The sequence below is a fragment of the Portunus trituberculatus genome, chromosome 26 (genome assembly GCF_017591435.1).
Source record: "Portunus trituberculatus isolate SZX2019 chromosome 26, ASM1759143v1, whole genome shotgun sequence".
Lineage (NCBI taxonomy): Eukaryota > Metazoa > Arthropoda > Malacostraca > Decapoda > Portunidae > Portunus > Portunus trituberculatus.
The window spans coordinates 3,268,708-3,283,364 of NC_059280.1; the positions used below are offsets into that span (position 1 = coordinate 3,268,708).

Genomic DNA, 14,657 nt, shown 5'->3' on the forward strand with positions numbered 1-14,657 from the left:
CAGTTTGAGGCTCATATTGATAAGATGTTTGGAGAAACGTATAATTTGATAAAAAATATTGGATTAGCCTTCCATTATATGGATAAAGATATGATGAAGAAATTAATTAGTATAGTAATTAGACCAAGATTGGAATATGCTGGAGTGGTTTGGTCCCCTTATAAAAAGAAGCATATAAGGAAGTTGGAGAGATTGCAGAGAATGGCAACAAAAATGGTTCCGGAATTGGCAGAAATGACCTATGAGGAGAGATTAAAAGAAATGAATTTGCTTACCTTGGAACAAAGAAGAGAAAGAGGAGATTTAATACAGGTTTATAAACTGTTGAATGGACTGGATGAAGTGGATAATGAGCAAATGATGTTGAGAGAGGAAAACTTAAATAGAACTACAAGATCGCATAGTAAAAAGATAGCCAAGGGAATATGCTTGAAGGATGTGAAGAAATATAGTTTCCCACAAAGATGTGTGGAGGTGTGGAATGGTTTGAGTGAGGAGGTGGTGTCAGCAAGGAGTGTGCACAGTTTGAAAGGAAAGTTGGATGTGTGTAGATATGGAGACGGGGCCACACCAGTATGATACCCAGGCCCTGTAAAATTACAACTAGGTGAATACACACACACACACACACAAAACACCTCAAAAACACACTAAAACACCGAAAACACCCCAAAAACACACCAAAACACCCTAAAACACCTCAAAACAACCCTAGAACACCCCAAAACACACCAAAAAATCACAAAACACCGCAAAACACCTCAAAACTGTCTTAACAACCCCCTAACAGTCAAACGACCCTTTCAGACCTGTGTCCAGACTGCGCCGCTTACTATAGCAACCGGTCAGCCTGTTACATGATGCTGGGAAAATACATAGAAGCTTTGAACGATGCGAGAGAGGCGGTCAGGCTGGATAAAGCATTCGTCAAGGTAAGACTGGTGTTTGGGATATGTATGGCAGTGTGTGGGTATGTGTGGCAGTGTTCTGGTGTGTGTGGCAGTGTTTGGGTATGTGTGGCAGTGTTCTGGGTATGTGTGGCAGTGTTTGGGTATGTGTGGCAGTGTTTGGGTATGTGTGGCAGTGTTCTGGTGTGTGTGGCAGTGTTTGGGATATGTGTGGCAGTGTTCTGGGTGTGTGTGGCAGTGTTTGGATGTGTGTGCAGTGTTTGGATGTGTGTGGCAGTGTTTGGGATATGTGTGGCAGTGTTCTGGTGTGTGTGGCAGTGTTTGGGTATGTGTGGCAGTGTTTGGGATATGTATGGCAGTGTTTGGGTATGTGTGGCAGTGTTTGGGTATGTGTGGCAGTGTTTGGGTATGTGTGGCAGTGTTCTGGGTATGTGTGGCAGTGTTCTGGGTATGTGTGGCAGTGTTTGGGTATGTGTGGCAGTGTTCTGGGTGTGTGGCAGTGTTCTGGGTGTGTGTGGCAGTGTTAGATTAGGTACATTAAAGGCCCTATCACACTGGCCTTTGATACGCAGAACCAGGAACATCCGCTCTAGATAGCTGGAACTTGCCCGGGATTAGCAGAACCAAGTTGGGATGGCTTCATATCCATCCCGGTTCTCCGTATGCTATCCCAATGATATATGTATTAAAAACTTTTCATTTGAACTAAAAAGAATGTGACTGAATTTTTCATATTGGAATATTAAATAGTATTTCACCAATTTAGAAAGGTGAAATATATATATCATGTCGATAGTTTGGGCTCATGGCAACTCCCTCTGACTGTAAAGTTGCCATCACACACGTCTCAGCTTTTCTCTAGTTTTTTTTTTACTATTCTTCAACAAGAGGAGGTGCAAATGTAGTTCCAGGACAACCCACAAGCTGAGGTATAAGCAGCTTGGTTTTGTTCTGTTTTTTTTTTACTAGTCTTGTTCTTGGTTAGTGGGCCGTTTGCTTAGCGTGACAGGAACACGGGCAGCTTGTGTGTGATAGTGTTCCTGGTTTCGTACGAAGAACCATGGCCGCATTCCACGTCTCATAGGCCAGTGTGGTAGCCCCTTAAGGGTGTCACTGTCTCATACTCCTTTATTCCCCAGAGCTGTTTGATGTGGCCAGTGTGACTTCGCCTGCCTGCCACACACACCTCAAAGCACATAAGGCAGTTTATTTAGCCCTATCTATTCCCCACATTATAAAAAGTGTATTGGTCTTATTAGAATCACTGTAAAAAATATGTACAAGGGGTGAGGGGTGTTCCTTATGAAGCTAGTGTTACATTAGTATTGCTTACAGAGACGTAGGTTAAGAGGGGACCTGAAAGCTGTCTTGAAGTGGTGCAGGGGTTATAACAAATCCACCTCCCTGATGCAAGAGTTAACCAGTACTCTCAATCCTTCACCACTATTCTGTCCACCTCCCTGATGCAAGAGTTAACCAGTACTCTCAATCCTTCACCACTATTCTGTCCACCTCCCTGATGCAAGAGTTAACCAGTACTCTCAATCCTTCACCACTATTCTGTCCACCTCCCTGATGCAAGAGTTAACCAGTACTCTCAATCCTTCACCACTATTCTGTCCACCTCCCTGATGCAAGAGTTAACCAGTACTCTCAATCCTTCACCACTATTCTGTCCACCTCCCTGATGCAAGAGTTAACCAGTACTCTCAATCCTTCACCACTATTCTGTCCACCTCCCTGATGCAAGAGTTAACCAGTACTCTCAATCCTTCACCACTATTCTGTCCACCTCCCTGATGCAAGAGTTAACCAGTATGTCCACCTCCCTGATGCAAGAGTTAACCAGTACTCTCAATCCTTCACCACTATTCTGTCCACCTCCCTGATGCAAGAGTTAACCAGTACTCTCAATCCTTCACCACTATTCTGTCCACCTCCCTGATGCAAGAGTTAACCAGTACTCTCAATCCTTCACCACTATTCTGTCCACCTCCCTGATGCAAGAGTTAACCAGTACTCTCAATCCTTCACCACTATTCTGTCCACCTCCCTGATGCAAGAGTTAACCAGTACTCTCAATCCTTCACACCTTTCTCTGGCACACTCTGGAACTCCCTGCCTGCTTCTGTGTCTCCACCTTCCTACCACTTCACTGCATTTAAGAGGGAGCTTTCAAGACACCCTTTCTTTTAGCTTACTCTTGAACCTGCAAGGGAACTGGCAACTAAGTGGGCCTTTATTTTTTGGCAGTTTTCCACCTGCTACATAAAAAAAAAAAATACTGAATGGCCTTTTTGCCACGAATTTGGGGTACCATTAGACCATTTTATTGACATTAGGAAGGGTCTATGGAGGGCAGAAGATTAATGGCCACAGTCCTCACTATTTTAACCCCACATGAGTGATGGATGAAGTGAAGATAGGATGAAAAAACAAGGATAAAGATAGGAAATAGAGATAAGAGAAGGAAAATGGAGATAAAAGAGAGAACTATCAATTAACCAGAATAGAAATGAAGACATGTACTTCTGAAGGGGACATGTTTCTAGTTTACTGAATAGAGAAGTAAAAGAAATAAAAAAAGAATAGAATAAGATGAGAGAGAAAAATGAAGAGAAAATTGAAGAGGAAAATGTTTAAATGGGGAAGGAAGGAAGGAAGGAAGAGGGAAAAGATGATAATGACAGCAAACTAAGAAAATGATGATGACGAGAGAGAAGGAAAGAAGAATGAGAAAGAACTAAAATGACGACGAGAGGCAAGAATATTAAAAAAAAAAAAAAAAAACATCGGAAAAACGGGAATTTGACGAGAAAGAGAACGAAAATAGAAATAAGAATAAGATTGAAATAAAACACTGAAAACGACAATTTATTTTTCATTTTGTGCTTTTTTCCAGGGTTATCTGAGAGTGGCCAAATGCAACATAGCCCTGGGAGACGCCACTGCAGCTCTCTCGGTGCTGCGGGAGGCCGGGGAGCTGGAGGCAGGAAGTAAGGCGGTGAAGGATGAGATAGGTCGAGCACAGGGCCTCATTAAGTGCCAAGAGGAGATTGAGAAGGCATTTAATAAGGGAGACTATAGGACGGTGAGTTGGAGGAGGAGGAGGAGGAGGAGGAGGAGGAGGAGGAGGAGGAAGAGGAGGAGGAGGAGGAGTGTTTGGATGTGGTATAAAGAAAGGTATTTTTTATTTATTTATTTATTTTTTTGTCTCTCTCTCTCTCTCTCTCTCTCTCTCTCTCTCTCTCTCTCTCTCTCTCTCTCTCTCTCTCTCTCAATCTCAATCTCACAAGGAGGAGGAAGAGGAAGAGGAGGAGGAGGAGGAGGAGGAAGAAGAGGAAGAGGAGGAGGAGGACGAGGTGCAGGAGGAGGAGGAGTGTTTGGATGTGGTATAAAGAAAGGTATTTTTTATTTTTTTCTCTCTCTCTCTCTCTCTCTCTCTCTCTCTCTCTCTCTCTCTCTCTCTCTCTCTCTCTCTCTCTCTCTCTCTCTCTCTCTCTCAATCTCAATCTCACAATTTCTCACTATGTTCAAACTAGCATCCTTTCTCTCTCTCCTCTCCCTCTCCCTCTCTTTCTCCCTCCCTCCTCCCTCCCTCCTCTCCACTAACTCCTCCTCTTCCTCCCTCCACAGGCAATCTACCACCTGGACCGTGCCCTGGAGTATGCTGTAGGCTGCCGAGCAATGAAGATTATGAAGGCGGAGTACTTGGTGATGCTGCAGCGATATGCTGAAGCTCAGGAGATGGTGAAGTGAGTTAGAGAGAGAGAGAGAGAGAGAGAGAGAGAGAGAGAGAGAGAGAGAGAGAGAGAGGCAAGGGGTTTTCTATGTGTCGCCAAAAAAACTGCTTTTCTATGTATTTAATCCCTTCAGTACTAGGACACATTTTTACCTTGAGTTTTGTGTGCCATTAGACCATTTTATTGACATTAGGAAGGGTCTATGGAGGGCAGAAGATTAATGGCCACAGTCTTCACTATTTTAACCCCTTCAGTACTGGGACACATTTTTACCTTGAGATTTGTGTACCATTAGACCATTTTATTGACATTAGGAAGGGTCTATGGAGGGCAGAAGATTAATGGCCACAGTCTTCACTATTTTAACCCCTTCAGTACTGGGACACATTTTTACCTTGAGATTTGTGTACCATTAGACCATTTATTGACATTAGGAAGGGTCTATGGAGGGCAGAAGATTAATGGCCACAGTCTTCACTATTTTAACCCCTTCAGTACTGGGACACATTTTTACCTTGAGATTTGTGTACCATTAGACCATTTTATTGACATTAGGAAGGGTCTATGGCAGGCAGAAGATTAATGGCCACAGTCTTCACTATTTTAACCCCTTCAGTACTGGGACACATTTTACCTTGAGTTTTGTGTACCATTAGACCATTTTATTGACATTAGGAAGGGTGTATGGAGGGCAGAAGATTAATGGCCACAGTCTTCACTATTTTAACCCCTTCAGTACTGGGACACATTTTTACCTTGAGTTTTGTGTACCATTAGACCATTTTATTGACATTAGGAAGGGTCTATGGAGGGCAGAAGATTAATGGCCACAGTCTTCACTATTTTAACCCCTTCAGTACTGGGACACATTTTACCTTGAGTTTTGTGTACCATTAGACCATTTTATTGACATTAGGAAGGGTGTATGGAGGGCAGAAGATTAATGGCCACAGTCTTCACTATTTTAACCCCTTCAGTACTGGGACACATTTTTACCTTGAGTTTTGTGTACCATTAGACCATTTTATTGACATTAGGAAGGGTCTATGGAGGGCAGAAGATTAATGGCCACAGTCTTCACTATTTTAACCCCTTCAGTACTGGGACACATTTTTACCTTGAGTTTTGTGTACCATTAGACCATTTTATTGACATTAGGAAGGGTGTATGGAGGGCAGAAGATTAATGGCCACAGTCTTCACTATTTTAACCCCTTCAGTACTGGGACACATTTTTACCTTGAGTTTTGTGTACCATTAGACCATTTATTGACATTAGGAAGGGTCTATGGAGGCAGAAGATTAATGGCCACAGTCTTCACTATTTTAACCCCTTCAGTACTGGGACACATTTTTACCTTGAGTTTTGTGTACCATTAGACCATTTTATTGACATTAGGAAGGGTCTATGGAGGGCAGAAGATTAATGGCCACAGTCAGCACCATTTTAATCCCCACATGAGTTTCTGAAGCTGTACAGAATCACCAAATAGTCACCCCAAAATGCACCAAAACACCCAAAACACACCAAAAACACCTGAACACAGCTCAACACACTCCAAAAGAACCCAAAGCACCCACAAAACACCCAAAAAACACCTCAAAACACCTCAAAACACCCAAAACACCTCAAAACACTTCCAAACACCCTAAAACACCCAAAAACACACTAACACTCAAGCTAACCCCTTCCTCCTCCCTCTCCCTTGACAGTGAGATCCTACAATTTGACAACACAAACGTGGACGCCATCTATGTGAGGGGCATGTGTCTGTACTACCAAGACAACCCAGAGGCCGCCTTCAACCACTTCCAGCATGTGTTACGTCTTGCCCCAGACCACCACAAGGCTAAGGAGGTGTACAAGGTGTGTGTTGAATAGAGAGGAATCAAATGTGGTAGTCTATGAATAAATGGCAGGTGTTTTGATGGTGTTTTTGTGGTGTTTTGTGTTTTGGGTGTTTTGTGGTGTTTTTGGGTGTTTTGGAGTGTTTTTGAGGTGTTTTAGGGTGATTTTGGTTGTTTTGGGTGTTTTGGGTGTTTTGGTGGTGTTTCAGATTGTTTTTGGGGTGTTTTGGTGGTTTTGGGTGTTTTGTTTTGTTTTGGGGTGTGTTTGGGTGTTTTGGTGGTGTTTTGTGGTGGTTTAAGGTGATTTTGGGTGTTTTAGGGTGTTTTAGATTGTTTTAGATTGTTTTTGGAGTGTTTTGGTGGTTTTGGATGTTTTGTGGTGTTTTAGGGTGTTTTGGGGTGTGTTTGGGTATTTTGGGGTGTGTTTTGGTGGTATTTTGGATGTTTTGGTGGTGTTTTGGGTGTTTTGTGGTGGGTGTTTTGTGGTGTTTTAGGGTATATTTGGGTGTTTTGTGGGGAGTTTGGTTGTTTTGGGGTGTTTTGAGGTGTTTGGGTGTTTTGGGATATTTTTGGGAGTTTATTGGGTGTTTTATTGGTGTTTGGGTATATTTGGTGGTGTTTTGAGGTGTTTGGTGGTGTTTTAGAGGTGTTTGATGGTGTTTGAGGTGTTTGGGTGTTTGGTGGTGTTTTGGTAGTGTTTTGAGAGTGTTTGGACATGTTTGAGTTTATATTGAGATGCTCTAGAGAAGGAAAAACAAACATCACAACACCACCACTAACATCACAACACCCCCACTAACATCACAACACCCACTAACATCACAAAACACCCACTAACATCACAAAACACACACTAACATCACAAAACACCCACTAACAAAACACCCACTAACATCACAAAACACTAACATCACAAAACACCCACTAACATCACAAAACACCCACTAACATCACAAAACACACACTAACACTAACATCACACTAACATCACAAAACACTAACATCACAACACCTATCACAAAACACACAACATCACAAAACACCCACTAACATCACAAAACACACACTAACATCACAAAACATCACAAAACTAACATCACAAAACACCCACTATCACAAAACACCACTAACATCACAAAACACCCACTAACATCACAAAACACACACTAACATCACAAAACACCCACTAACATCACAAAACACCCACTAACATCACAAAACACCCACTAACATCCCAACCCACTAACATCACAAAACACCGATTAACATCACAAAACACCCACTAACATCACAAAACACCCAGTATCACAACCACCACTAACATCACAACCCACTAACATCACAACCCACTAACATCCCAACCCACACTCTGCAGAAGGCCAAACAGCTGAAGCAGAAGAAGGAGGAGGGTAATGAAGCCTTCAGGAGAGGTCGTCACCAGGAGGCTCTGGCACTGTACACTGAAGCTCTCGCCATAGACCCCCTCAACCAGTTCACCAATGCCAAGCTGTACTTCAACCGGGCCACTGTCAACTCTAAGGTCAGACAGAGAGAGGGAGATGGGATAGGGAGGGAGAGAGAGATGGGGAATGTAGAGTGTTGTTTTGGGGGTGTTTTGGAATGTTGGGTGTTTTTGGGGTTTGTGTTTTGTGGTGTTTTAGGGTGATTTTGGGTGTTTTGTGGGAATGTAGAGAGAGAGAGAGAGAGTGTGTTTTGTGTGTTTGTGTTTTTCTTTTTTTTTTTTTTTTTTTTTTTTTCCTCCTCTCAATACACCCTCCTGTCAAAACACACCACAACACACCCAAACACCCCAAAACACACCCAAACACACCAAAACACCCTCCAAGTATCCAAAACACACCCAAACATCCCCAAAATACAACAAAAACACACCATACACACCACTAAACACCACAGAACACTCCTAAAACACCCAAAAATACAACAAAACACCACTACACACACACCCAACACCCACACACACACACACACAACACACACAAAACACAAACACACAAACACACACCAAAAAACACACACCCCAAAACACACAAAACACACAAAAAACACCCAAAACACCAAAACACCAAAAAACACTAAAACACACAAAACACACCACAAAAACACCAAACACTCAAAACACCCAAACACAAACACACCACAAACACCCCAAACCCCCAAACCACCTCAAACCTCACCAAACCCAACTTCCAACAGCTGAACCGACTGGAACAAGCAACAGAGGATTGTACAGCTGCCATTAACCTTGACGACGGGTACCTGAAGGCCTTCCTGCGACGTGCCAAGTGTTACCAGCAGCTGGAGAGGCACGAGGAGGCTGTCAGGGACTATGAAAAGGTCCTTAGGCTTGATAAAAGTCCAGGTAAGTTGTGTGTTTGGGTCTTTCGTGTGTGTTTTGAGTGTGTATGAGTGTTTATGTGTTTTTGAGTGTGTTTTGGGTATTAGGTGTGTGTTTGAGTGTGTTGAGTGTTTGTGTTTTGTGTGTTTTGTGTGTTTTGGTGTGTGTGAGTGTTTGGGTGTGTTTTTTGTGTGTTTTGGATATGTTTGAGTGTTTTGGATGTGTTTGAGTGTGTTTTAGTTTTTGAGTGTGTTTTGGGTGTGTTTGTGTGTGTTTTGTGTTTTGGGTGTGAGTGTTTTTGGTGTGTTTGAGTGTTTTGTGTGTTTGAGTGTGTTTGGTGTGTTTGAGTGTGTTTTGGGTGTGTTTGAGTGTTTGTGTGTGTTTTTTTGGGGTGTTAGATGTTTGAGTGTGTTTTGGCAGTGTTTTAGGTGTGTTTGAGTGTGTTTTGGGTCTTTTAGGTGTGTATGTGTGTGTTTGAGTGTGTTTTAGTGTGTTTAGTGTGTGTATGTTTTAGTGTGTTTGTGTTTGAGTGTTTAGGTGTTTAGTGTGTTTTGGGTGTTTTAGGTGTGTTTGTGTGTTTTGGTGTGTTTGAGTGTTTTTGGGTGTGTTTGAGTGTTTGTGTGTGTTTTAGGTGTTTTGGTGTGTTTTTAGTGTGTTTGAGTGTTTTGGGTGTGTTTGAGTGTGTTTTTTGGTGTTTTAGTGTGTTTGAGTGTTTGTGTGTGTGTTTTGGGTGTGTTTGACTGTGTTTTGGATGTATTTGAGTGTGTGTGTTTTTGGGGGTGTTTTAGGTGTGTTTGAGTGTGTTTTGGGTCTTTTAGGTGTGTTTGAGTGTGTTTTGGGTATGTGTGTGTGTGTGTGTGTGTGTGTGTGTGTGTGTGTGTGTGTATAGTTGTATGTTACAGGGTTGGAGTCGGCCTTATAGTGACCTGCGTCCATGTCCACATTTCTCTAACTTCTCCTTCAATTTGTGGACACTTCCTGGGCTTACAATTCCTTCACTTAATCCTTTCCAGATGTCTACTGTTCTGTGTGCAAAACTGAACTTTCTATTGAACTTTCTATTCGTACGACTGACTATTTATGAGTGTCTGGGAGTGTCCTCTTGTTTGTGTGTCTCCCTGTCTATCTTCTCCATACGGATTATTAATTTATACATCATTATTAGGTCTCCTCTTTTCCTTCTATCCTTCAAAGTTGGTAGGTCCATCTCCTTCAGTCTTTATGGAGAAGGTCTTTTATTTCAGTGTGTTTTGGGGGGCTTACAGGTGTGTGTGTGTGTGTTTTTGGGGGTCTTATAGGTGTGTTTGTGTGTGTTTTGGGTCTAATCTAACCTAAGCTAACCTCGTCTAACCCTGCAGAGAATAAGAGGCTGCTGCAGGAGGCCAAGGTGCAGCTCAAAAGGGCAAAAAGGAAGGATTACTACAAGATTCTGGGAGTCAACAAGAATGCAACAGAGGACGAGATTAAGAAGAACTATAAAAAGATGGCCCTGGTTCATCATCCGGGTACGTCTGTGTGTGTGTGTGTCTGTGTGTGTGTGTGTGTGTTTTGCAATATCCTTCACACACTGCCTCATCCTGATCTTCTTTACATGTCCTCTTGTCCTTCCATCTTCTTCCGTCACCACCACCAGGTCTTCCTTGATTGAGTTTTGTGTGTTAGACCATTTTATTGACATTATGAAGGGTCTGTGGAGGGCAGAAGATTAATGGCCACAGTCTTCACTATTTTAATTGAGTTTTGTGTACCATTAGACCATTTTATTGACATTAGGAAGGGTCTGTGGAGGGCAGAAGATTAATGGCCACAGTCTTCATTATTTTAACCCCTTCAGTACTGGGACACATTTTTACCGTGAGATTTGTGTACCATTAGACCATTTTATTGACATTAGGAAGGGTCTATGGAGGGCAGAAGATTAATGGCCACAGTCTTCACTATTTTAACCCCTTCAGTACTGGGACACATTTTTACCTTGAGATTTGTGTACCATTAGACCATTTTATTGACATTAGGAAGGGTGTATGGAGGTCAGAAGATTAATGGCCACAGTCTTCACTATTTTAACCCCTTCAGTACTGGGACACATTTTTACCTTGAGATTTGTGTACCATTAGACCATTTTATTGACATTAGGAAGGGTCTACGGCAGGCAGAAGATTAATGGCCACAGTCTTCACTATTTTAATCCCTTCAATACTGGGACACATTTTTACCTTGAGTTTGTGTACCATTAGACCATTTTATTGACATTAGGAAGGGTGTATGGAGGGCAGAAGATTAATGGCCACAGTCTTCACTATTTTAACCCCTTCAGTACTGGGACACATTTTTACCGTGAGATTTGTGTACCATTAGACCATTTTATTGACATTAGGAAGGGTCTATGGAGAGCAGAAGATTAATGGCCACAGTCTTCATTATTTTAATCCCTTCAGTACTGGGACACATTTTTACCATGAGTTTTGTGTACCATTAGACCATTTTATTGACATTAGGAAGGGTGTATGGAGGGCAGAAGATTAATGGCCACAGTCTTCACTATTTTAACCCCTTCAGTACTGGGACACATTTTACCTTGAGTTTTGTGTACCATTAGACCATTTTATTGACATTAGGAAGGGTGTATGGAGGGCAGAAGATTAATGGCCACAGTCTTCACTATTTTAACCCCTTCAGTACTGGGACACATTTTTACCATGAGTTTTGTGTACCATTAGACCATTTTATTGACATTAGGAAGGGTCTATGGAGGGCAGAAGATTAATGGCCACAGTCTTCACTATTTTAACCCCTTCAGTACTGGGACACATATTTACCTTGAGTTTTGTGTACCATTAGACCATTTTATTGACATTAGGAAGGGTGTATGGAGGGCAGAAGATTAATAGCCACAGTCTTCACTATTCTAACCCCCACATGAGTTTGTGAAGCTGTACAAAATCACCAAATAGTCACCAGAATGAATAGGGAAACACATCATGCTACTGAAGGGGATAAGCACTCTTCCCTACCCTGCCTTGACCCTGCCCCCTGTAACCCTGGCCTCTACCCCTGCCAGACCGCCACTCGAGCGCCTCAGAGAAGGACAAGAGAGACCATGAGGTGAAGTTCAAGGAGATTGGTGAAGCTTACTCTGTGTTGACGGACACCAAGAAGAGAGCAATGTACGACCGGGGACACGACTTCAATGATCCTGATGGCGGCTTTGCACATGAAGGTGAGGGTCGTTAGGGGTTGTTAAGGGGTTGTTAGGGGTCATTTGAGGTTGTCAGAGGTCGTTTGAGGTCGTTAGGGGTTGTTAAGGGGTTGTTAGGGGTCATTTGAGGTTGTTAAGGGGTTGTTAGGGGTTGTTTGAGGTTGTTAAGGGTTGTTTAAGGTTGTTAATGGGTTGTTAGGGGTTGTTAATGGGTTGTTAAGGGGCTGTTTGAGGTTGTTAGGGGTCATTTGAGGTTGTTAATGGGTTGTTTGAGGTTGTTTAGGGGTCATTTGAGGTTGTTAAGGGGTTGTTTGAGGTCGTTAGGGGTCGTTTGAGGTTGTTAAGTGGTTGTTTGAGGCTGCTAAGGGGTCATTTGAGGTTGTTAAGGGGTTGTTAGGGGGCTGTTGAGGTTGTTAGGGGTTGTTTGAGGTTGTTAAGGGTTGTTAGGGTTTATTAGGGGTTGTTTGAGGTTGTTAATGGGTTGTTAGAGGTTGTTAATGGGTTGTTAAGGGGCTGTTTGAGGTTGTTAAGGGGTTGTTTGAGGTTGTTAGTGGTTGTTAGGGGTTTGAGGTTGTTAAGGGGTTTTTAGGGGTTGTTTGAGGTTGCTAAGGGGTCATTTGAGGTTGTTAAGGGGTTGTTAGGGGGCTGTTGAGGTTGTTAGGGTTCATTAGGGGTTGTTTGAGGTTGTTAAGGGGCTGTTTGAGGTTGTTAAGGGGTTGTTTGAGGTCATTAGAGGGGGTTTGAGGTTGTTAGAGGTCGTTAAGGGATATTGATGGTTGTTAAGGGGTTGTTAGAGGTAATTAGATGGTAAGGGGTTGTTAATGGTTGTTAAGGGGCTGTTAGATGTATTTAAGGGTCATTTTTCATTGTTAATGGTTGTTAGAAGGTCGTTAAGGGGTTGTTAGATATATTTAAGGGTTGTTTAGTGTTGTTAATATTTGAAAATATTTGACATTCCCCATTAATGGTGATGATATTTGACATTTCCCCATTAATGAAAATATTTGACATTTCCCCATTAATGGTGAAAATATTTGACATTTCCCCCATTAATGGTGAAAATATTTGACATTCCCCCCATTAATGGTGAAAATATTTGACATTTCCCCCATTAATGGTGAAAATATTTGACATTTTCCCATTAATGGTGAAAATATTTGACATTTCCCCATTAAAAGTGAAAATATTTGACATTTCCCCATTAATGGTGAAAATATTTGACATTCCACCCATTAAAAGTGAAAATATTTGACATTTCCCCATTAAAAGTGAAAATATTTGACATTCACCCCATTAAAAGTGAAAATATTTGACATTCCCCCATTAATGGTGAAAATATTTGACATTCCCCCATTAATGGTGAAAATATTTGACATTCCCCCATTAATGGTGAAAATATTTGACATTCCCCCATTAATGGTGAAAATATTTGACATTCACCCATTAAAAGTGAAAATATTTGACATTCCCCCATTAATGCTGAAAATATTTGACATTCCCCCATTAAAAGTTAAAATATTTGACATTTCCCCATTAAAAGTGAAAATATTTGACATTCACCCCATTAATGGTGAAAATATTTGACATTCACCCCATTAATGGTGAAAATATTTGACATTTCCCTCATTAAAAGTGAAAATATTTGACATTTCCCCATTAAAAGTGAAAATATTTGACATTCCCCCATTAAAAGTGAAAATATTTGACATTCACCCCATTAAAAGTGAAAATATTTGACATTCCCCATTAAAAGTGAAAATATTTGACATTCCCCCCATTAAAAGTGAAAATATTGTGAATTACTGTAAAGAAATGAAAACTAATGGTTACTCTCTCTCTCTCTCTCTCTCTCTCTCTCTCTCTCTCTCTCTCTCTCTCTCTCTCTCTCTCTCTCTCTCACAGACATTGACCCCAGCCAAATATTCCAGGCCTTCTTTGGGGGTGGCCATGGCGGGTACAGCTTCTCAAACCAGGGGGGGCAGTTCCAGCAGCAAGGGGGCTTTCCAGGGGCGGCTTTGGGGGCGCCTTCCTGGGGGCTTCCATTTCAGTTTGGCTAAGGGGGGGCGCTAATGGGGGTTAATGGGTTTGATTAGGGATATTTTAATTTTGTTTTGTTTATTTTTTATTATTATTTTTTTTTTTTTTTTTATTTTTCTTCCAGTCTGTGTGTGTGTGTGTGTGTGTGTGTGTGTGTGTGTGTGTGTGTGTGTGTGTGTGTGTCTCTCTCTCTCTCTCTCTCTCTCTCTCTCTCTCTCTCTCTCTCTCTCTCTCTCTCTCTCTCTCTCTCTCTCTCTCTCTCTCTCTCTCTCTCTCTCTCTCTCGCACATAACAACAAAATTAACTTATTTCAACTGGAGAGAGAGAGAGAGAGAGAGAGAGAGTGTAGCAGTGTTGCCATATCCACTACTACTACTACTACTACTACTACTACTACTACTACTACTACTACTACTACTACTACTACTATCTTTGTTAATATTAGTTCGTACATTATTATTATTATTATTATTGTTATTATTATTATTATTATTCTCTCTCTCTCTCTCTCTCTCTCTCTCTCTCTCTCTCTCTCTCTCTCTCTCTCGAACTGAAACATTATTA

At 41.7% G+C, this 14,657-nt stretch overlaps 1 protein-coding gene across 1 annotated transcript in view; it reads left to right on the top strand.

Moving 5' to 3' along the window:
• Positions 1 to 14,272, top strand: part of LOC123509333 — a 26,862-nt gene extending 12,590 nt beyond the window's left edge. The window contains exons 3-11 of the mRNA XM_045263559.1: positions 808 to 932; positions 3,811 to 3,999; positions 4,545 to 4,663; positions 6,364 to 6,517; positions 7,874 to 8,038; positions 8,716 to 8,881; positions 10,216 to 10,362; positions 11,919 to 12,077; positions 13,959 to 14,272. Coding sequence (XP_045119494.1) covers positions 808 to 932; positions 3,811 to 3,999; positions 4,545 to 4,663; positions 6,364 to 6,517; positions 7,874 to 8,038; positions 8,716 to 8,881; positions 10,216 to 10,362; positions 11,919 to 12,077; positions 13,959 to 14,113 — 1,379 coding nt within the window. The 3' untranslated portion in view covers positions 14,114 to 14,272. The remainder of the gene's footprint in view (positions 1 to 807; positions 933 to 3,810; positions 4,000 to 4,544; positions 4,664 to 6,363; positions 6,518 to 7,873; positions 8,039 to 8,715; positions 8,882 to 10,215; positions 10,363 to 11,918; positions 12,078 to 13,958) is intronic.
• Positions 14,273 to 14,657: the final 385 nt, after the last annotated feature.